At 46.1% G+C, this 24,196-nt stretch overlaps 1 protein-coding gene across 1 annotated transcript in view; it reads left to right on the forward strand.

Moving 5' to 3' along the window:
* The window catches only part of LOC141058145 (uncharacterized), a 29,715-nt gene extending 7,037 nt beyond the window's left edge, over positions 1–22,678 (forward strand). Inside the window, exon 3 of the mRNA XM_073554300.1 lies at positions 22,633–22,678. Coding sequence (XP_073410401.1) covers positions 22,633–22,678 — 46 coding nt within the window. The remainder of the gene's footprint in view (positions 1–22,632) is intronic.
* Positions 22,679–24,196: the final 1,518 nt, after the last annotated feature.

The raw sequence follows: 24,196 nt of genomic DNA on the forward strand, positions 1-24,196 counted from the left end.
GTTGTCCTGTCGTGTTGCAGTTGGGTTAGCCGAGTCTATGGTGCCTGCAGTTTCGGTGCTTCCTTTGTGGGCTGCGAGTTCTGGTACTAAAGGCTGGTTCCGTAGTGCCAATAGGACAAGCACCTCCTGTTGGACTGTGGGATTCGGTAACTGCATCCTGCTCGTGGCCTTGCAACTTTGTTGATTATGGGTACCTTCTGCTACCCATCCGGGTTCCAGCACCATCAGCTGGTTCTCGGCAGAGCCTTTGGCCTAGGTGCCTCCTTCTTGGTATCCGAGTTCCAGCAACGTCTGCTGGTCCTTGGTAGTGCTTTGTAGCACAGGTACCTCCTGCTTAGTAACCGTGTTCCAGCACCGTCAGCTGGTCCACAGTTGTGCCATTGGCTCTTGTTCCTTCTTCTGCCCCTCCGGGTTCCAGCACTGTCAACTGGTCCTCGCTAGTTTCATTTGCTATTGTTCCTTCTGCTACCCATCCGGGTTCCATTACCGTCAGCTGGTTCTCGGCAGTTCCTCAGCCTTCTTGTACCTTCTGCTACTTTTCCAAGTTCAAGCTTTTGGAAATGGTTTTTGATTCTCACTCTGGTTCTCCCTGACAATGACCCTGAAGACGATGACCCTGAAGACCACACAGAAGAATACCGAAAAGATGACCCTGAAGAAGATGACCAAGAGGACAAAGAACTTAAAGACAACCACCAAGATGCAGAACAACAAGAGACAGAAGAACAAGAAGCATAAAAACCAAAAGCAGAAGAACATTAAGCATAAGATTAAAAATCTGAGCAAATGATATCTAATTTATAAGCAGAAGACTAAGCAGTGTATAGGGGTGAGTCCGTTCCTCCTCGTTTTGCCCCTGGAAAAGGCCTGCTGCTGCAGGCCAAACTGAACGCGGACAAATCCTGTTGTAAATCTTTTGTGACAGGCTGAACGGAAGGTGTAATCTTCAAACTTTTATAGATTATAACTACAGGAATGCCTGACACAAATAAGAATATGATGAAGAAGAATAGGAAGAAGATGAAGAAGTAGAATATGAAGAAGAATAATAGTTGAATAAGAAGAATATGAAGAATGTAAAAAAAAAAAAAAAAAAAAGAAGGTGAAGAAGAAGAAGAAGATGAATAAGGTGAAGAAGAAGTTGATGAAAAAGATGCTGCTGAGGATGATGAAGGAGAAAGTGTGGGAGAAGTAAAAAAGAAGGTGAAGAGCATGGAAGTAGTGAAACATACATATCTGACAAAATATTAAAGACTTTAACATAGTCAATATCTTTGTAACTACGAACGTCTTTAAAAAAAAAAAAAATTACTGCTATTCCATTTGATTGGGCTAAACCTCTATGGCTTTAATATCTCCTACACCTCCCACAATACATTCTACATTATTATTAGTTGTTTTTCTTCATGTAGAATTAACCTACAGGGAAAAAAAGGGTTTTTTTATTCCGATATTTCTGTTCCATTGACTTGAATGGGACTTCCGGGATCGGAATCGGCGATACTCTATACTTTTTTTAGATCGGCCGATCCATTCCGATCCGATATTTTTCAGTATCGGGTGGTATCGCTCAACACTAGTTAAGAGGCACACTGAGATTCTGTCACCCTGGGCCCAGGAAAACCTAGAGCCGGCACTGTTACGACTATCAGTGATCAATGAGGAGGAAAAGTTGTTATCCTAAGAAGGCTGAAAAAGCAATGAATAAACTGTGTGTGACAGGATCCTAACTTTATAATCCATGGGATCCACTGGTATTTATTTGCTTTTTTAGCCTTTATTGGTTTAAAGAGTTGTTGTACAGCTGTTTTGTGATGACAATTGTATGGACTTGTTTTTAATTATTTTATTTTTGAATTTATGCTTTTAAAATAACTTAGAACAAGTTTGCTGTATGGCGCAATATGAGGGGCTCATTATTCTATATTGAGCACTATGTGGTGCCCATGGTACTGTAAGGAGGAATATATGGGGCTCATTATTCTGTCTGAAGAACTGTGTGGTGTCCTTAATACTGTATGGAGAAATATATGGAGCTCATTATACTGTATGGAGCACTACGTCGTGGCCATAATATTGTATGGATGACTATACTGTCCGATTTCAGAGCTATTGTAGAATTTACAATAGATATCACTCATGTAATAAAAGAAGTGAAATCTTTGGCATTGTACTATACCTATATTTCTTTGACGTATCTGTACATCATGCATTATAGTATAGGTTTAAGGGGCCCACTGAGACTCTGTCGTGCTGGGCCCACGAAAACCTAGAGCCGGCACTGTTACGACTAAAGTGATCAATGAGGAGGAAAAGTTGTATCCTAAAAGCACTGAAAAAGCGATGAATAAACTGTGTGTCACAGGATCCTAACTTAATAATCCATGGGATCCACTGGTATTTATTAGCTTTTTTTAGCCTTCATTGGTTTAAAGAGTTGTTGTACAGTTGTTTTTCATGGACTTTAGCTCAGCGTTCAATACCATTGATCCGAATTTACTTCATAAGAAAATGGTAGCTCTTGGAGTCCCTCTCAACTTATGCTTGTGGATTTATAACTTCCTGACAGCCAGGATACATAGTGTAAAAGTTGGACCATTCACTTTGGACACCTTGGTCACAAACATCGGGGCACCTCAGGGGTGTGTTTTGTCACCGTTACTGTTTTCTCTCTATACGAATGATTGCATCTCTTCAGCAGACTCAGTAAAAATCTTGAAATTTGCCGATGATATGACACTGATTGGTTTCATCAGGGGAAATGCTGAAGACTTGTATCGGAGAGAGGTGGAAAGAATATGTGACTGGTGTAAAGCCAATAATCTTGTACTCAACACTAAAAAAACTGCTGAGATGGTTGTGAATTTTAGGAAAGATCAACATGAGATACTTCCAATCTACATCCATGACGAAGTGGTTCTTAGGGTCACAGAGACCAAATTCCTTGGTGTTATCATGTCTCATGATCTTAAATGGGGGAAAAACGTGGATGCTGTTTTAAGAAAAGCACAACAGAGGATGTTCTTCCTGTGTCAGCTGAAAAGATATGGTTTGTCTAAGAATTTGCTGATCTTATTCTTTAATGCTGTCATCAGATCTGTGATTTGTTCCTCTCTGATAGTCTGGTATGGGGGAGCCACTGCGCATGACAAACTCCGCTTACAAAGGACTTTCAGAACAGCAGAGAGAATTATAGGTTCCCCCCTGCCTAAAATCCAGGATCTTTATGATAAGAGTATTCGATCCCACGCATTGAAAATGTCATCCGATCCCTCTCACCCGGGACACTCCTCATTCCAACTACTCCCTTCAGGACGTCGCTTCAGAGTCCCCAAATGCAGCACCAACCGCCATATGAACAGCTTCTATCCACTCTCTGTTCAACAATTAAATCGTCATGTGTAGACTATATACTGTATCTGTCTTGTTAGATGTTACTTGTTGTATCTGTTGTTATATATTATGTTGCCTCTTTGCCACAAAGAATTCCTTGTATATATGTAATATGTACTTGGCGATAATAAATAAATTTGATTGAATTTGATTTGATTTGATTGTTTTGTGATGACAACTGTATGGACTTGTTTTTAATTATTTTATTTTTTAATTTATGCTTTTAAAAGAACTTAGAAAAAGTTTGCTTTGTGGTGTAATTTGCTGGACTCCATTTTTTTATATTTCTGCAGATACACCTACAATTGTACTCAAAAGTTTACATACCCCAGCAGAATTTTTGCTTTCTTGTCCTTTTTTCAGAGAATATGAATGCTAAGACCAAAACTTTTTCTCCACCCATGGTTAGTGGATAGGTGATGCCATTTATTGTCAAACTTCTGTGTTTTCTCTTTTAAAATCATAATGACAACCCAAGACATACAAATGACCCTGTTCAAAAGTTTACATACCCCATTCCTTAATACCATGTATTGCCCCCTCTAACATCAATGACAGCTTGAAGTCTTTTGTGGTAGTTGTGGACAAGGTTCTTTATTTTCTCAGATGGTAAAGCTGTCCACTCTTCTTAGCAAAAAGCCTCCAGTTCCTGTAAATTCCTGGGCTGTCTAGCATGAACTGCGTGCTTGAGATCTTCCCAGAGTGGCTCAATTGATACTTAGGTCAGGAAACTGAGAAGGCCACTCCAGAACCTTCTATCACGATCCATTTTTGGATCTGTGTCGGTTTGGGCTGCCCACATAAAAACTTTTTTCCTTTCAGGCCATTGGGGGTTAATATTATTTTTTCCCCCGGTGGCCACTGGTGTTACTACATGTTTAGTTAGTCTGTGTGTGCTGGTGGTGACCAATCCCACCTTCCTATATCTTCCTATATAAGGTCACCTGGTGCATCAGCTGACTGTTGGTTATGACAGGTCCTTTAGGGATACCAACCGTGGTGAAGACTGGAACTACCTGGTGCAGTGGTGGTTCAGCTTATCTGGAGCATTGGTGATACTGCTGAAAGCTGAGTTCAGGAGCCTTACTCTGCTGCTTGGAGCATTGGCAGCAGAGAAAGCTAAGTGTTTTTTTTTAGCCCTGTCTGTATCTCCCCTTGGTGTTTATTAGTGCAGTGGTGGGACCAGTGTCTGCACTTACCAATTCCTTAGTGAGGGATAGGTGCAGGTTAAGTGAGGGACAAGGTATCCTGCTTGGCGACAGGTTAAAAGAACCTGTATAGGGATGCTAGTAAGAGCAGGGCACATGCTCAGGAGATTACAGGAGGTGTCAATTTCCCCATTTCGTATCGCAGGGCCCACCATTGTAATTGTTTCCCCAGTGTCCCCTTGTTTGTCCAGTTGTTTTGGTGACTGACCGATCTTTGGGTCGCGTCACGCAGGGCCAGTCACATATCGTGACATTATATCCAAACGCCCATTTTTTCTGGTGAGCCATGGCCCAAATGCAGACCTTTGTCCAATTGCTTCAGACCCTCACTGAGGAGAGCGGGGTGCTGCGTGGTGTGGTGGAGTAGCAGCTGCAGCAGTTGGTGGGGTTCGGGGCCTCAGCTCAGGTTCAGGCTCAACCAGAACCCAAGTTATCTCTCCCAGACAGATTTTCTGGGGGGGAGAGATAATTTTCTGGTTTTTCAGGAGGCCTGCAAGCTAAACTTCAGGCTCCCCCTCGTTCTTCAGGGAGTGTGGAACAGCGGGTGGGATTCATCATATCCCTTCTTAAGGGTGATCCCCAATCCTGGGCCTTCTCCCTGCCATCCGATTCACCAACTCTACGGTCGGTGGACGAGTTTTTTGCGGCTTTGGCTAATATGACCCATGTAGTTCTTGCTAGGGAGGAGGACACACTGTTGTAGGCGGACAAGCCCAGGCAGTTGGGAGAAGTTGGTTCACCAGCGGTGTTGCCTGCGGTTCGTCGTGGTTTGGGGGCATTGGGGGCATGTTTTTGCTGTGGGCAGACTGGTCATTTTTTTATGGTCTGCCCGGCTCGCGCCAAAACTTCTGTATCACCAAAGAAGCCACGTTCCCCTGATGGTGTGGAGGGAGGCGACCAGGGAGTGTATATTTCCTCCATTTTATTCTCTCAATGTACTATATCAGCAGAAGTGGTTGTTGGCAGGGTACCTGAGGGCATACTGGTGTTTGTGGACAGTGGAGTGGGAGTCAATCTGGTGGACGCTCACTTTGTCCAGACCCATGGCCTGAGGTATAGGATGCTGGCCAAACCCCTAAGTGTCCAGGCCATTGACTCTGTCCCACTGAGCCAGGGGAGGCTGACCCAAGTCGTAGAAAATATACATCTGCATATAGGGACTCATCATGAAGAGTCCCTGTCATGCTACGTCTTGGGGGCTATGCCACCACCTATCATTTTAGGCCTCCCTTGGCTGGAAAGACACAACCTGGTAATAGATTGGCGGTCTAGGGAAGTAGTCAGCTGGGATCAGTCATGTGAGGGCTGTTGCCCGGGGGCTACTATCTCTGCCGCCTTTCTATAACCGTCCCTTTCTTCTCCAGTGGGGGCAGCAGCAGTGCTGCCAGGGAATAGGGGAATGTCTCAACTCTCACCATTAGCCAACCCTGAGAGGCAGAGTCCTCAAGGAGGAGGGGTCGGAGGAGGGTGGTGGTTCCCTCTCAGAATTGTGGGGGTGTGAGTGTTGTGACACAGGAGGACACCTCTGTTGTCAGTTCCTTAAAGAGTTTACCTTCTTGTGGAAAACGTGTGCATGGCAATAAACGTTCCGGTCCGGACTTGTGTGTAAATGAGTATGTATGGGTGTCCACCAAAAACATCCAGTGGAAGTGTGCTGCTGGGGTCTGGAGTTCTCGGGTGATCAGGCCGTATCAGGTGTCAGCCATCCTTGGCCAGGGGACTTAGCAACTGGAGTTACCCCCAGTAATGCCCATACTCAACTCATTCCCCAGGTCGGTGCTCGGGAGATTTGCGGTGCCTCCAGAGCATACGTTGTCACCTCTATCAGCTCACGTTTGCCATGAACCTGAGAGTCAGGTGGTTGCTGAGGTGAACTCTGCTGGATTTAGGAGTCCTCTCTGTAGGTGGTTTTCCGATGAGGTGTGCTAGTTTGGACTGCTCCCATATAAACTTTATTTCCTTTCATGCCATCGGGGGTTAATGTTAGTTTTTCTCCCCGGTGGCCGCTGGTGTTACTACATGTTTAGTTAGTCTGCGTTTGCTGGTGGTGACCACTTCCACCTTCCTATATAAGGTTACCTGGTACATTGGCTGACTTGGTTATGACAGGTCCTTTAGGGATACCAACTGTGGTGAAGACTGGAACTACCTAGTGCAGTGGTGGTTCAGCTTATCTGGAGCAGTGGTGATACTGCTGAAAGCTGAGTTCAGGAGCCTTACTTTGTTGCTTGAAGCATTGGTAGTAGAGAAAGATAAGTGTTGTTTTGTTTAACCCTGCCTTTTGTATCTCCCCTTGGTGTTTATTAGTGCAGTGGTGGGACCAGTGTCTGCACTTACCAATTCCCTAGTGAGGGACAGGTGCAGGGTAAGTGAGGGACAAGGTATCCTGCTCGGCGACAGGTTGAAAGACCCTGTATAGGGACGCTAGTAAGAGCAGGGCACATGCTCAGGAGAGTGCAGGAGGTGTCCTTTTCCCCATTCCCTATGACAGGCCCACCATTGTAATTGTCTCCCTGGTGTCCCCTTGTTTGTCCAGTTGTTATGGTGATGGACCGATCGTCAGGTCGTGTCACGCAGGGCCAGTCACATATTGTGACACCTTCACTGTGGTCTGCTGTAGCCTATGACAGGTCAACTTGGCCTTGTGTTTTAGATCCTTGTCATGTTAGAATGTCCAAGTACGTCCCATGCGCAGCTTCCGGACAGATGATTACAAATTTGCTGATAATGTGCTTCATTCATCTGTCCTTCAATTTTGACCAAGGTAATGATTATACAAAGTAGTCAAGTGCTATGTATATTCTTCTGTATTATAAAGATCCATAAAATAAAGCGCAGATACACATGATATACCCTGACTTCATTAATAACTTTATTCAAGTTGGATAATGTGAAAGTTTCCATTAAAAGTCAGGACAATAGTCTTAAATGTGGCCCTGATGATGATGGGCCCTTGACTCATGAAGAGTCATCCTTTAACAGGAGAGGAAAAACCCCCAGTGGAGGAAACCTCTAGGGAACCATGGTTAAAGGAGTGCCCTTCCCTTGGGCTGCGAATAGGTGAGAGCAGAGACCGAGCCCGGAATCTGCCTCTTCTTACAGCCTGTACCTCACCTGTGTCGTGAGTACACTTGGCTGCTGAAAGTCTAGTAAATGTCATATCCATAGGTGAGAGCAGTCCAAGCCTGGAATCTGCCTCTTCATGCAGCAGGTAAGTCACTTGTCTGTGAATACGTTTGACTACGGAAAGTCCGGTAAGTGTCATATCCATAGGTGAGAGCAGTCCAAGCCTGGAATCTGCCTCTTCATGCAGCAGGTAAGTCACTTGTCTGTGAACACGTCTGACTGCGGAAAGTCCGGTAAGTGTCATATCCATAGGTGAGAGCAGTCCAAGCCTGGAATCTGCCTTTTCATGCAGCAGGTAAGTCACTTGTCTGTGAACACGTCTGACTGCGGAAAGTCCGGTAAGTGTCATATCCATAGGTGAGAGCAGTCCAAGCCTGGAATCTGCCTCTTTATGCAGCAGGTAAGTCACTTGTCTGTGAACACGTCTGACTGCGGAAAGTCCGTTAAGTTTCATATCCATGGGTGAGAGCAGAGACCGAGCCCGGAATCTGTCTCTTTTTGCTTAATCTCGGGTTGCCTGATCCTCACATGGTAGCCACCATGTAAGGGATTTGTAGTGGAGTCATCGTCTCCTGCTAGATACCTTGAGTTCTTTTCTCAGTCTGTTTGCTATTCTGACTTCTGCCACGTATGGTACTGTGTGGATTTCAGCATACAGCTAATCCTTATCCACTTCCCCCGTAAACAGACTGTATCTATGCTTACGACTGTATTTAGGAAGGTGATCATGTGAATGATGACGGTGGGCAATCACAGACCATAATCGACGATGTGGTCGATTTTGTGGCTGATCTTGTGACGGACGATATAGTGGAGAACGGGTGAAAACTACAAGGGAATAAACAGCGCATCAGTAGTGGCAGATAACAGAGACAACAGCATGATACAGAGTGCAATTACATCAGTAACTAACATAAAAGAGGCTGCACAGTAACATTACAACACAGCTATGGCAACGTTCATGCTCTAACACTATCTTGCTCTATTCAGAGATGCAACCTATCTGTAATCAGTGTAAAGCATTAACTAAACTAAGAGATACAGACTACACAGAGGCTGTTTAACACAAACACATAAATGAATTCTAGTCTCACCGGAATCCGCTGGTCAGAAACAATGCTTTGTAGGGAGTTTAAAGTGAAGCGAGACAGCCAGGATACTAGTGTAAGAAAAGCCCAGGAAAGATGTGTACATTTCTCTTTCTACCTGGGAAAACTAAGGAGGCATTCTATGCATAACACACTATTCCTTAAAGGAGAATTCTCTCTTGTACACAGAAACAAGATAAATGAGTTTAAAATAACTTCTAAAGGCTGTAACTGGTAATACACTATGAATTTTAGCTTGCTGCACATGAATGGGCAGAATACTCCCCGCTTGGCATCAGCCTGGAAATTCGCCAAAATGTTGTGACGTTTCAAAGCTTGATCCGTAACAATACTGATGTAAAAGTTTTGATAATCGGGGCCCTAAGCACTTTTGTAAGAAATTAAAGATGGTCTTTTGATAAACTTTGAGCTGACATATGAAAATCACTCACTTCTTTTAAGGCCTTGTTTGAATCGTAAATATCTCGTTTGATGTCCAGGTTGTGAGGACTTAGAATCATATGTATAATCATTTAAGTCTGGATCAATCTTCGACTCTTTCACCTCCAATATACCGGCCTTGTGTGGCATTGTAATGTCGCCAGAAGGACAGGAAATGTCAAATTCTCCTGTAACACAAAATATTGAAATTAGATTTAATAAAATGCAAGATTCTATGTGATTAAGATTATTGTTAACATTTACAGGTTATTATAACTTCTAAATAGAACATTAGACTGAAAGGGACCCAAGGGACCCAATCTCCAGAGAAATGCTCCAGCGTTCAGAGAAAACATAGTTTTCTGCTGAACCATGTGACTGTAAATCGGACTGGATATCACAATGTCTTTCTTATGTGAAGACTGGAAGTTGCTTTCTCATTATAAGTATATGAAACCTCGCCCTGATTCTCATAGGCTGACATTGGGGAAAGCGCTACCGCACCACACATAAGACATATTAATGTAAAGTCCTTGTTGGTGTAACTCTCCTATAATAATAGGTGCGCACTCCCGAAAATTAATGAAGTAATTGATAATAATCTAGGGGCCAATTTCACCTTAGATAAAGGCAGTGGCTACATTACAGTACAGATACATTTAAAATAAATTTATTTTATTAATGACGTTGGGAAACAAAGTAAAGTTAAAATTAAGAACGGTGTACCTAGGTTATTATCAGTTACCACACATAAGACGCCGTGTGAGCCGACAAAGCTGAATCGTGGTCACATGGTTCAGAAGACGACCAGAATGGCTCTGGAAACCAGAGAAGACGGCAAATGGTAAGTATTTTACCGCATGTACACTACACTACTGATATATCTAGAAGGGGTTAGACAATACATATGGAGCTGGAGAGCTTCTGTGATGTCAGATTTATCCGGCTGTAGTTACCATTTAGTTTGGTGTTGCTCTCTGTAAAGTCGTCGGCACAATATTGGCTTTCAGCATCTTGCATTGGCTTTTTCTTTTTCAGACAACTATAAGAATTGCAAAAATAAAAGTCACATTGTATATCACAAAGTAAAACATCTGTATTCTGCAGAATGCGAGAATGAAACATTTTATCTAGTCCTATCTGTAGAGAGATCACCAGTCAGTCATTTTGATGTCTTTGACAATCAGCAATTTAGTTTAGTAAAGTATATACAAGTTGTAGTAGAGCCAGGTAGGAAAGGGTTAAGTCCGAGCTTTGCAGGATTTGATAAGAAGCCCCTATAACTTTTTGCTGAAACCAGGGCCTGTGTTCACCAGATGTTTCAGTCTACTGGATGGAGCTTGTGAGCTGGAGTTTTATGAAAGGAATAAAGCTGCACCGGTCTGGACCAAACCTCATTGACTGTGTGAACGCTGCGTAATCCCTGCCTGAGAGCGTGAATCCCTACAAAGTCTAATATGTACCCATCAGTTACCCACAGGGCACAGCCCTAGGGGTGACGAGTGTGTGAACCACAAGAGGCCTACATAAAATATTCCCATTACTGGAGTAACCTGAAGATGTGACATTTCCTCTACAGACTCCTGTGTAGCCCATAAATCATGACTTACTATACTTACCAATAGAAGATAGCAATGGTGCCAATGATTACTGCGAGGACGAAGACAGTGACGGCAGCAGGTATAACAATCCTACAGACTGGATCCTCAGATGTTTTTGGAGGCACGGTGACATTCTCTAAAAAGCGAAAGAACATAAGTGATCAGGTGACCAGAGCTGGAATGTGTTCAGAAGTGGAAACCAAATACATGGACTGGGCGGACTGAGGAACCAAGTATGACTATTAAAAGAGGGGAATTTAGTTTGGAAAAATGATGGATTATTTTTCTGTCATGTCAATATATAATGGACAATACAGAGATCTGTTCTTTTATATCCACATGATGGGAGATGTCACCTGAAATTACAAGTAACACATGAAAAATCCTCCATTCCACTCGTATTATGTGACGTCATATAAATCCCCAGTCACAGAAGAGAAGTTACAGAACCCCTAATGACACGGAGAAGACGCTCATAAACTGGGCCCTAATAATGGATCCTAATAGTTTCTGGGGCCGGAGGTGAAATGTTACATGTGAAGGACATATCTGATTTCTGAGCTGCTTATTGCCTGTCTCTTGTGGGCGCCTTCTGCTACATGTAGGAGTCAGTGCATCCAGCAAGGAGAGAGCAGTATTAATGCTCGGTGTCTCCTCTATGGGTTATTAGATTGGACACTGGAACCCAAACTGCATCTTTCCCCAATTTCACATTGAATGGTAAAATGAATGGTGTCATTCAAAACTACAACTCGTCCCGCAAAAAGATAAACAATCCTCATACGGCCATATGAAGGGAAAAAGTTATAGCTTTTGGAAGAAGTAGAGGAGGAAAAAGCCCAAAAATTAAAATTCGCTGAGGCGGGAAGGGGTTAACTCCATAGTCAGTGTATATGTGATAATGCCCTTACCTGCATAGATCCTGTCCTGCGCTCGTCTTGATAGATGGTTGAGCATAAAGATAGGAGCACCCTCTGCAGGTGCTAATAGCACGCTGAGAACTAGAAGTAGTCTAAACAGCATTGGAGCCTGGAGGAACATCGCTTACTGTGTACGGCACAATCAGCTTCTCCAGACAAAGGATCTCACTGCAAAATCGCTGATTATAGCCAAGGATTCCGTGACATCACAATTGGAACCTAATTGTGACATCACGGGAGGCGGGGCTACACATGAGTGACATCATGGGGGCGGGGCTACACATGAGTGATGTCACAATTGGCGCTCATCCACAGGTGAGCAAATAAACTGACAATACAGAAACCTTCTCATATTCAGCAAGAGAGCACGATATCAAGATATTACATTGTATGAGCTGCAGGACGACCTTAGTCATTTATCTTACAACTTGCCCTTGTGGTCTGATTTATGCTCACATAAAAACGTAGGAATTGAGAATCCGGATCCTTGAACACATGAAGGATATTAAGGCGGCAGAAAAGATGCCACAGGAAGACTTGGGTGCGAATGTAAAATTTAACCCTTTAGCCAAATATTTTTGAGACTTCCATCAGTGGCACTTACTCTGCTTGTGGGGAATTGATTGTCTTTATCCAGGTAATAGACGAGGTGACATGACCCAGAAATTGGCCCAATTAGAAAGCAAATGGATCACATCATTAAATGCATGAAGCCAAGGGGTTCAATGAACAATGGGGCTTTGGGAGTTTCCTATAAAATATTGATCTCGTGTCTGTTACTATATACAGGTCAGATATTTATCCTTGGCTCTTATGTCTTTTCTTTCCCAATTTTACATATACTGTAAATACTTTTTCTGGCAGTGAATACTTACTTTTTGCCATTTTTAGTTGTCTGGATGGCGTGTTATCAATTATAATAAAATAATTTTCTTTTTGTATTTTTTCTAGGCTGTAGGATATAACACACATATGTCATCTTATATATTTATATATATCCTTGTTGTCACTTGGAATTTATCTTTTTGTTCCCTTAAAATTTATATATTTATTGTCTATTTTTTGTCAACAGATATTCTGATTTTTTTTTTATTAATTTGTTATCACACATTTATGTTTATATATTGCCTGCATTTATACATATTTATTTCTCAAAGCTTATCATGCAATACCCAGATCTGATTCCAGTAGGACACGTCCCTTTCCCCTCCCGTTTTTATATATATATTTTAATAATGTCTCTTGTTTCATGTTGTCCTTACTAATAAAGTTGATAATTTGCCGTCTTTTGAATACATTTCTTTGGGGTGTACATATATTTCGGTGAGAAATTACACATCACATTCAATGTGTATACCTTAAAGTGATATACACATTATCCCTTCCTTTGTGGATTGGATGGATTGTTGCTGATATTTATTGAGAATTTCATGTCAATAGCACTTTTAAAAATATATTAGCTTAGAAAATTGGTGACGTGTTTAATACTACTTTCTCTGACACACAAGCCTTGGTTTAACGGGTAGAAGAATAAATAATGAGAAATATGACTTCAGCACCTTCCCATCACTGGAATCTTTGGATTATTCACTGACTGTGACTACTACTCCCATTTTCTATGTGCCTCAGCACTGCAATATTACACCACAATCAGTTTTAGGAATTTTTCAATCCCCATGGGTAATGAGCTGCGTGCTCGGACCTCTTATCATATGATCTCTCTGAGAAAGCTACCTAGCGAAACGTACGTCAGAGTTCTGGGGTTTTCCATTCATGTGTTGGTCTCTTTATGGTTTGTGTCATTACTGCATAGCCACTAAGATTTAGGCTGTGTGCAGACGGACTTTTTGGCCCTGCGGATTTTTCCGCGCAGAATGGAAGAAATCCGCAGGTCAAATGACCTGCATTTTTCTTGCGGATTTCTTCCATTTTTCATGCGGTTTTCATGCGTTTTTTGTGCGGTTTTCCATCGCGGTTTTCCCCCTGCGGATTTGGTGACAGGGGAGATGGAAAACCGCACAAAAGAAGTAACATGCTGCGGATTTTGTACCGAGGAATGCACACGGCTGGTAAGCGCAGACGACGCCATCCTAAGCATGAGCATCCCACTTATGCGTCTGCTCATGCAAACTTTGACGCACCTTAAGGAGCAGGCGTCTGCAGCCAATGTTGACGAGGAGGAAGAGGTGGAGGGAATCCTTGATGACATTCAGCCATTGTCTGCTCAGGGACCTCTCCTGGACAAGTTGGAGGAAGAAGAGGAGGATGATGATGGGGATGATTACTTAGGGGAGGAGGATGCATCTCGTGGGGCAAGTGAACATGTTGGCGTGGCAAGGTCTGGTACAGGGTTTGTGCGTGACTGGAGGGATGTGGATTTGCCAGAAAGTGCTCCTCCAACCAGCACTCGCAGTGCATCATTGACACCGGGAACATTGGCCCACATGTCAGATTATGCCTTGCGGATCCTAAAAAGGTACCCCCGCATTGCCAAAATGATGAACGATGACGACTACTGGTTGGCCAGCATCCTGGATCCACGCTATAAAGGCAAATTACAAAACATCATGCCACAGGAGAACCTTGACCTAATATTGGCTAATAAACAAGCAACTCTGGTAAATCGGTTGCTTGAGGCATTCCCAGCACACAGCAGCGGTGATGGTTCTCACACGAGCCGTACGGGCCGGGCGCAGCTTGGCAGAGGTGTTCATGGTGCACACAGCAGAAGTGGCGTTGGAGACAGGGGTTTCATGACAATGTTGTGGACTGATTTTTCAAGTACCGCTCACACAACTGGTAATACAGCATCGATGGAAAGTGACAGGAGACAGCAGTTGTCAACTATGGTTACAAACTACTTTTCCTCCCATATCGATGTTCTCCCACGCAGGTCATTCCCCTTTGACTATTGGGCTGCTAAACTGGACACCTGGCCTGAATTGGCACAATATGCCTTACAGGAGCTCGCTTGCCCAGCTGCAAGTGTGCTATCGGAATGAGTCTTCAGTGCAGCTGCATCAATCCTGACAGAAAAAAGGACCCGTCTGTCAACCCAAAATGTGGATGATCTAACCTTCATTAAAATGAACCATGCATGGGTTTCCAAGGATTTTGCCCCACCTTCCCCTGATGACACATAGGGTGACAGAAAAATGGCTTGCTTTGGTCCACCTCTTCCTGGGACTTGACCTATTTCGCCTTTTGCATCAGCTGAATGTCCAACATCAGCATATGCCACTTTCTAAAACTCCCTAACTGTGCTGCCTCCCCCCCCATGGCCGGGGTCACCACCTAGCGCACGACACCGTGCGAGTGCCGTTGCCCTGGACAGGTGGGTAGGCCGACTCTTGGGCGCGGGCACTGGCACAGGGTCCCTCATAGTGCAATCAAGTGTCTCTGACGGTGGTGGTGCACACCCGCCGTCAGACACACCGCCGTACTATGAGGGGCCCAGTGCCAGTACCGACGCCCACGAGTGGGCCCCCCTTGCTTTGGCAGGGCCCCAGCATTTGCAATCTTTACCTCTCCCTGCTCCTCCGCTGTGTAGTCTGGGCCGTCAAATCCATACTGTGCCTGACACCGTCTGAGCCTGCCTCCTGGTGTATTGACATATATTTTGAATGTGTACGCTATCCATACATGTTATCCGGGGATACGGTACCCTTTCTCACCTTTGTGCAATCACGTGCAATCCATACTGGGGCTAACACCGTCTGAGCCTGCCTCCTGATGTATAGACATATATTTTGAATGTGTACGCTATCCATACATGTTATCCGGGGATACGGTACCCTTTCTCACCTTTGTGCAATCACTTGCAAGCCATACTGTGCCTGACACCGTCTGAGCCTGCCTCCTGATGTATAGACACATCTTTTGAATGTGTACGCTATCCATACATGTTATCCGGTGATACGGTACCCTTTCTCACCTTTGTGCAATCACGTGCAAGCCATACTGGGCCTAACACCGTCTGAGCCTGCCTCCTGATGTATAGACATATCTTTTGAATGTGTACGCTATCCATACATGTTATCCGGGGGACGGTACCCTTTCTCACCTTTGTGCAATCACTTGCAAGCCATACTGTGCCTGACACCGTCTGAGCCTGCCTCCTGATGTATAGACATATCTTTTGAATGTATACGCTATCCATACATGTTATCCGGGGATACGGTACCCTTTCTCACCTTTGTGCAATCACGTGCAATCCATACTGGGCCTAACACCATCTGAGCCTGCCTCCTGATGTATAGACATATATTTTGAATGTGTACGCTATCCATACATGTTATCCAGGGATACGGTACCCTTTCTCACCTTTGTGCAATCACGTGCAATCCATACTGGGACTAACACCGTCTGAGCCTGCCTCCTGATGTATAGACATATCTTTTGAATGTGTACGCTATCCATACATGTTATCCGGGGATACGGTACCCTTTCTCACCTTTGTGCAATCACTTGCAAGCCATACTGTGCCTGACACCGTCTGATCCTGCCTCCTGATGTATAGACATATCTTTTGAATGTGTACGCTATCCATACATGTTATCGGGGATACGGTACCCTTTCTCACCTTTGTGCAATCACGTGCAAGCCATACTGGGCCTAACACCGTCTGAGCCTGCCTCCTGATGTATAGACATATATTTTGAATGTGTACGCTATCCATACATGTTATCCGGGGATACGGTACCCTTTCTCACCTTTGTGCAATCACTTGCAAGCCATACTGTGCCTGACACCATCTGAGCCTGCCTCCTGATGTATAGACATATATTTTGAATGTGTACGCTATCCATACATGTTATCCGGGGATACGGTACCCTTTCTCACCTTTGTGCAATCCATACTGGGCCTAACACCGTCTGAGCCTGCCTCCTGATGTATAGACATATATTTTGAATGTGTACGCTATCCATACATGTTATCCGGGGATACGGTACCCTTTCTCACCTTTGTGCATTCACTTGCAAGCCATACTGGGCCTTACACCGTCTGAGCCTGCCTCCTGATGTATAGACATATATTTTGAATGTGTACGCTATCCATACATGTTATCCGGGGATACGGTACCCTTTCTCACCTTTGTGCAATCACTTGCAAGCCATACTGTGCCTGACACCGTCTGAGCCTGCCTCCTGATGTATAGACATATCTTTTGAATGTGTACGCTATCCATACATGTTATCCGGGGATACGGTACCCTTTCTCACCTTTGTGCAATCACGTGTAACCCATTCTGGTCGTGAGAACGACTGGCGAGCTGTTAAGCAAGCTACAGCACCTGTGGTTTGCACACGTAAGTTTTTCATTTTTTTCAGGAATGACGGTTAGGCCTAATTCCGGAACTGCGGTTGACCTGCACTTACTGGGAAATCATCGTTTGCAAGTAATAATTGTAATCAATGATCCCCATCACTATCGTTGTTCAGCGGGTTATCTGCACCTGTAAGCGACAAACGCTGGCCTTTTCAGTGTAGCGCACATGCAGCCACGGACATGTAAGGGCATGACACACCAGTTATTGGCCAATCTCATGTGCCAGAGCCTCACATGTCCCTCTAGTAAGCCAGACTCAGACCGCGGGGCATGACGGAGTCTCGTTCGTTAACGGAATTAAGCTTGCAATGTGTGCATCTGTTCTGTAGCTGGCATGGTTGAAGTTGCCCGTGTTGAGTCAAATTACGCCGTAGGCTCCACTCCTGGTGGTGCCCTTCTGGACATTCCTTTAAGGTTCAGGTTTGCAACCATACTGCCCACGTAAAACAAACACTTTGCCTTCATGAACGCTGTTTGGAGGGTCATGACTCGTGGGAATAACGCCGCCCAATCAGTTAACCTGCAAGAGAGATCCTTCGTTGTTCCCAAGCATGACATCACACTCCCTAGGAGGAAGGTAATGCCACTGTGGGGACCGTACTCCTGGGGGCGACACAAGTGCACTGATGCCCAGCCACTGCTCGATGAATCTGCTGGTACATTGACCCAGACCACTACATTCCCCTCGCACGCTACCCGGCCTGAATCTGACCCTGATGAAACTCAGGTTACTCTTCCCATATACAGTTCCATCTTACACGGTGACAAAGAGGAAGCTGCAGATGAAAGTGCAGGTTCAGCCCACCCGCCATCAGACACACCACCGTACTATCAGGGGCCCTGTGCCAGTGCCGTCGCCAACGAGTGGGCCCCCCCTGCTTGCTCAGGATCACAGCACTTGCAAGGTTGAACTACTGTGCAGTGAGATGGAAGATGGGGACGACGACGAGTCCAGACTAGTACAGGGATTCCCTAGCGAGGAGACTTATTTGATTGTTTTCAATGTTGGGACAGCAATTTTTGGGGAGCACTATACTCTGGAGAATGATAGATGGGGCCCTCCATACACTGGACCATTCCAAAGGTGGACATCAGACACTGGAGCAGCATTTACAGGGCCCATTATACACTAGAGCATTAGAAATGGGGCCCATTATGTTTGGAGCATTATTTGGGCCCATAAGACAGTGGAGCTTCATCCATGGGGACCAACATATACTGTAGCATTATGTGGAGCTCATCATATACTGTTTCAAACATTATATGGGACCAATGATTCTGTATGGAGAAATAGATGGGCCTCGTCATGAGATGTAAAAAGTGAAGTACTTTTCATTGTACTATACCGCTATTTCTCTGCCGTATCGGAGCATGATGAGTTGTGGTATTATGTGTTAAAGGGGCGCTCTTTCGCCCAGGGCACATGAAAACCTGGAGCCAGCCCTACCCCCCCACAACTTTAGCCAAATAACCCCCATTTTTCAGTGCGTAACTTGTATTATGAAGTTAATTAAGGTTGACCAGCTTAAGTAAGAAGAATTGATGCTTTTGGCATTCAAATGAGCACTGTAGGTGTGTTTCCTGTCCTCCTCTCACTGTCGACTTTTATTCCCCATTGACTTACATTGGGTTTCGTGTTTCGGGACGACCCAGACTTTTCCCTATAATCGGCCGATCTTGCTCGACCCGACTTTTGGAAAAGTCGGGTTTCACGAAACGAAACTCGACCATAAAAAACCAAAAGTCGCTCAACTCTAATGATGACGACTGCGCGGAACCCAGTCTTACTGGAAGATAGTCACAGTACCTAGGTCCCATCCAATTTGCTGATCTCTGGTGTACAGAACCCAGTACAGTGTAATGATAATAATGAATCTGACTAGTGCAAATAACCCATTCCAGGATGGTGACGAAGACAGGTGTACAGAGCCCAGTCCAGTGTGGTGATGATGATGATGATGACTGGGGCACAGAACCCAGTCAGTGTGGTGGTGGTGATGATGAAGATGACTGGTGCACAGAGCCCAGTACAGTGTGGTGATGGTTGATGACTGGTGCACAGAACCCAGTCCAGTGTGGTGATGGTGGTGATGATAATGATAGGCGCACAGAGCCCAGTACAGTATGGTGATGATGGTGGTGGCGATGATGATGACTGGTGCACAGAGCCCAGTCCAGTGTGGTGATGGTGGTGATGATGATAATGAATGGTGCACAGAGCCCAGTATAGTGTGGTGATGGTGATGATGATGACTGGTACACAGAGCCCAGTCCAGTGTGGTGATGGTGGTGATGATAATGATTGGTGCACAGAGCCCAGTACAGTGTGGTGATGATAATGACTGGTGCACAGAGTCCAGTACAGTGTGGTGATGGTGGTGGTGATGATAATGACTGGTGCACAGAGCCCAGTACAGTGTGGTGATGGTGATGATGATGACTGGTGCACAGAGCCCAGTCGAGTGTGGTGATGGTGGTGATGATAATGATTGGTGCACAGAGCCCCGTACAGTGTGGTGATGGTGATGATGATAATGACTGGTGCACAGAGCCCCGTACAGTGTGGTGATGGTGGTGGTGATGATAATGACTGGTGCATAGAGCCAAGTACAGTGTGGTGGTGGAGATGATGACTGGTGCACAGAGCCCAGTACAGTGTGGTGACGGTGATGATGATGACTGGTGCACAGAGCCCAGTCCAGTGTGGTGATGGTGGTGATGATAATGATTGGTGCAGAGCCCAATACAGTATGGTGATGGTGGTGATGATAATGACTGGTGCACAGAGTCCAGTACAGTGTGGTGATGGTGATGATGATGACTGGTGCACAGATCCCAGTACAGTGTGGTGATGATGATGACTGGTGCACAGAGCCCAGTACAGTGTGTGATGATGGTGGTGATGATAATGACTGGTGCACAGAGCCCAGTACAGTATGGTGATGGTGGTGGTGATGATAATGACTGGTGCACAGAGCCCAGTACAGTATGGTGATGGTGGTGGTGATGATAATGACTGGTGCACAGAGCCCAGTACAGTATGGTGATGGTGGTGGTGATGATAATGATTGGTGCACAGAGTCCAGTACAGTGTGGTGATGGGGGTGGTGATGATAATGACTGGTGCACAGAGCCCAGTACAGTGTGGTGATGGTGGTGATGATAATGATTGGTGCACAGAGCCCAGTACAGTGTGGTGATGGTGGTGATGATAATTATTGGTGCACAGAGCCCAGTACAGTATGGTGATGGTGGTGGTGGTGATGATGATGACTGGTGCACAGAGCCCAGTACAGTGTGGTGATGGTGATGATAATGACTGGTGCACAGAGCCCAGTCCAGTGTGGTGATTGTGGTGATGATAATGATTGGCGCACAGAGCCCAGTACAGTGTGGTAATGGTGGTGATGATAATGATTGGTGCACAGAGCCCAGTACAGTGTGGTGATGGTGGTGATGATAATGATTGGTGCACAAAGCCCAGTACAGTATGGTGATGGTGGTGGTGATGATGATGACTGGTGCACAGAGCCCAGTCCAGTGTGGTGATAATGGTGGTGGTCATGATGATGATGACTGGTGAACAGAGCCCAGTCCAGTGTAGTGATGGTGGTGGTAATGATAATGACTGGTGCACAGAGTCCAGTACAGTGTGGTGATGGTGATGATGATGACTGGTGCACAGATCCCAGTACAGTGTGGTGATGATGATGACTGGTGCACAGAGCCCAGTACAGTGTGTGATGATGGTGGTGATGATAATGACTGGTGCACAGAGCCCAGTACAGTATGGTGATGGTGGTGGTGATGATAATGACTGGTGCACAGAACCCAGTACAGTATGGTGATGGTGGTGGTGATGATAATGACTGGTGCACAGAGCCCAGTACAGTATGGTGATGGTGGTGGTGATGATAATGACTGGTGCACAGAGCCCAGTACAGTATGGTGATGGTGGTGGTGATGATAATGATTGGTGCACAGAGTCCAGTACAGTGTGGTGATGGGGGTGGTGATGATAATGACTGGTGCACAGAGCCCAGTACAGTGTGGTGATGGTGGTGATGATAATGATTGGTGCACAGAGCCCAGTCCAGTGTGGTGATTGTGCTGATGATAATTATTGGTGCACAGAGCCCAGTACAGTATGGTGATGGTGGTGGTGGTGATGATGATGACTGGTGCACAGAGCCCAGTACAGTGTGGTGATGGTGATGATAATGACTGGTGCACAGAGCCCAGTACAGTGTGGTGATGGTGGTGATGATAATGATTGGTGCACAGAGCCCAGTACAGTGTGGTGATGGTGGTGATGATAATGATTGGTGCACAGAGCCCAGTACAGTGTGGTGATGGTGGTGATGATAATGATTGGTGCACAGAGCCCAGTACAGTATGGTGATGGTGGTGGTGATGATGATGACTGGTGCACAGAGCCCAGTCCAGTGTGGTGATAATGGTGGTGGTGATGATGATGATGACTGGTGAACAGAGCCCAGTCCAGTGTAGTGATGGTGGTGGTAATGATAATGACTGGTGCACAGAGTCCAGTACAGTGTGGTGATGGTGGTGGTGATGATAATGACTGGTGCACAGAGCCCAGTACAGTGTGGTGATGGTGGTGGTGGTGATATTGACTGGTGCACAGAGCCCAGTACAGTGTGGTGATGGTGGTGGTGGTGATGATGATGACTGGTGCACAGAGCCCAGTACAGTGTGGTGATGGTGATGATGATGACTGGTGCACAGAGCCCAGTCCCCAGCATGGTGTTGGTGGTGGTGATGATGATGACTGGTGCATAGAGCCCAATACAGTGTGGTGGTGATGATGATGACTGGTGTACAGAGCCCAGTACAGTGTGGTGATGACTGTTGTGGATCTTTTATTCCATGACCGTGTGAGAAGACAGGCGTTTAGCACCATAAGGCTGGTTTCACATTAGCGCTTTTTAAGAGCACGCACGGCCGGGGGTAGCTCCGCCCCCGAGCCGGCTCTCTGCCCGGCGTGCCCGCCCATTGCTTGTAGCGCCGCCATCTAGCGCACAGCGGCGCCTGCGATCGGCGCACCCTATCTTTAGCATAGGGTGCGCAGATCGTGCGCCGGCCGTGCGCTAGTTGCGCTTTGACCTGCGCTGCGCACTTTTGACGGTGCGCCGTGCGCGCCAAAATCAAGCTTTTCGGATTTTGGCGCGCACGGCGCACCGTCAAGAGTGCGCAGCGCAGGTCAAAGCGCAACTAGCGCACGGCCTGCGCACGATCTGCGCACCCTATGCTAAAGATAGGGTGCGCCGATCGCAGGCGCCGCTGTGCGCTAGGAGGCGGCGCTACAAGCAAGGGGCGGGCACGCCGGGCAGAGAGCCGGCTCGGGGGCGGAGCTACCCCCGGCCGTGCGTGCGCTTAAAAAGCGCTAATGTGAAACCAGCCTTATACGTTTTCTCTGGCACCTGGGAAATCTAGATAACGCCATGTGTCTGTGGTGCCTGGTATGATGTGTACATGGCGCCCACTTGCATTTGCCATTTTACAGGTTCTCTGTCTTCTGTGCCAGTGAGACCCCCTTCTCTGGAGCATGACAGCACCAGGCCGGACCCTGTAAGCACCCCACCTATCTGTACTTATTTCTTGGCAGTGAATTAGGAATTGGAAACTTGGCACCATGTTGTGTTTGGCAGGGGGGCATATCCGGAGCCTGGTCATGCTTCCCTATGGTTTGCTGGATGGTATTTTCGGTGCGTGCACAGAGGAGTGGTCAATTTATTGAAAATTGGTGAACCTTGCTTGGAATGAGCACAGGTTTGAAGCCACTAGTGACGAATGAGCGTTCTCAGGTGTTATTGTGGCGTCCCTTAGGCTCAGTCGCCAGAGAGGTACTGCACCTCCTCCTGAGGTGTGGTGCCCCACCATCCAGGTAAGGTGGGAAGCTCCTGACCACGCTCCAACACCTGCACCCCACACGACAAAGTAGTGTAGCAAAGCACCTTCGGCGGCTCCATGCTTGGAGTATAGCAAAGCACCCATTGGTGGCTCCCTGCTTGGAACACGAAACGTGCTGGGAGGTGGGTGGAGTTGAGTTTACATTAAAAGAGCGGGAAGAGTTTAGGAGTGATTCAGTCATTCAGTCTTTCAGTCAGCCACTGAGAGTGAGTGAGGATGCAGAAGATCCCCGTGAGAGGGATGGATGAAGGAAGTGCTGCAGCAGGCCACAGTGACCTGGGTCTGCTGGCACAGGAAAGAGACATAGAAAGGAAACCTGATTTTTCCATAGAGAGAAAGGATTAGTACGGAACGTGAGGAGTAAAAGAGAGAACAGAGGACGTGGGTTAGAGGACAACCCTGCCTAGGAGTTCTAAGCACAAGGCCGGGGCCCGGTCCCCGAGGTTGTATGGATACTAATGGTCCTGCAGCAGACACCAGAGGGAATAGAAGTTAACCATACTTTATTCCCACATTAGATTTGGGGGCACAACAGCAACATTGATAGTGAGCCGGGACTAGGAAGCAAGGAGTCCCCGAAGCAGGCTACAGCTGTCTGCCGTACAAGGAAAGTTCATAAGAACATTGGACAGGAGGAACTCCAGTGTAACTCATTACTGGGAGTACTTCATTTATAGGCGCTATAAGAGGAGACGTTCAGAAAGGCACATGTTGGCGGAGTGTTGGAAAGGAGTGTTCCACCTGGCCTGGAGGTTGACTGAGTCCCTGACCCGGAGGACACGGCACAGAGGCAGGCACCTGTTTGCACAACAGACTGTGAGTAAAGCTTTGGAACAACATGCCCTGGTGTCCTCCACTTATTCCTGTGCCAACACATCTACACTGCCCTGGGACTACAGCTTCACCTGTGCGGAGCTTTTACATCTTTGCTGCACCATACCATCAGTCCCAGAGGATCTGCATGCAACGTCGGCTTAACACCTTCCTTGCCGAACACCACAGGTGGCGTCACAAACTATTCATTTAATCAACTACATTCCACCATTCAATCTCCCTTTTACTTGGGCGCCCAGGGCCACGGACCGGGTCACCGCTGCTGTGACACCTTCCCCCTGAGTGACCGGCCCAGTACCGAGTACCCCACAGCCCTGGGAGGG

The sequence above is a fragment of the Dendrobates tinctorius genome, unplaced genomic scaffold, assembly GCF_039654945.1.
Source record: "Dendrobates tinctorius isolate UK_male_01 unplaced genomic scaffold, ASM3965494v1 ptg000211l, whole genome shotgun sequence".
In the NCBI taxonomy this organism is placed as follows: Eukaryota; Metazoa; Chordata; class Amphibia; order Anura; family Dendrobatidae; genus Dendrobates; species Dendrobates tinctorius.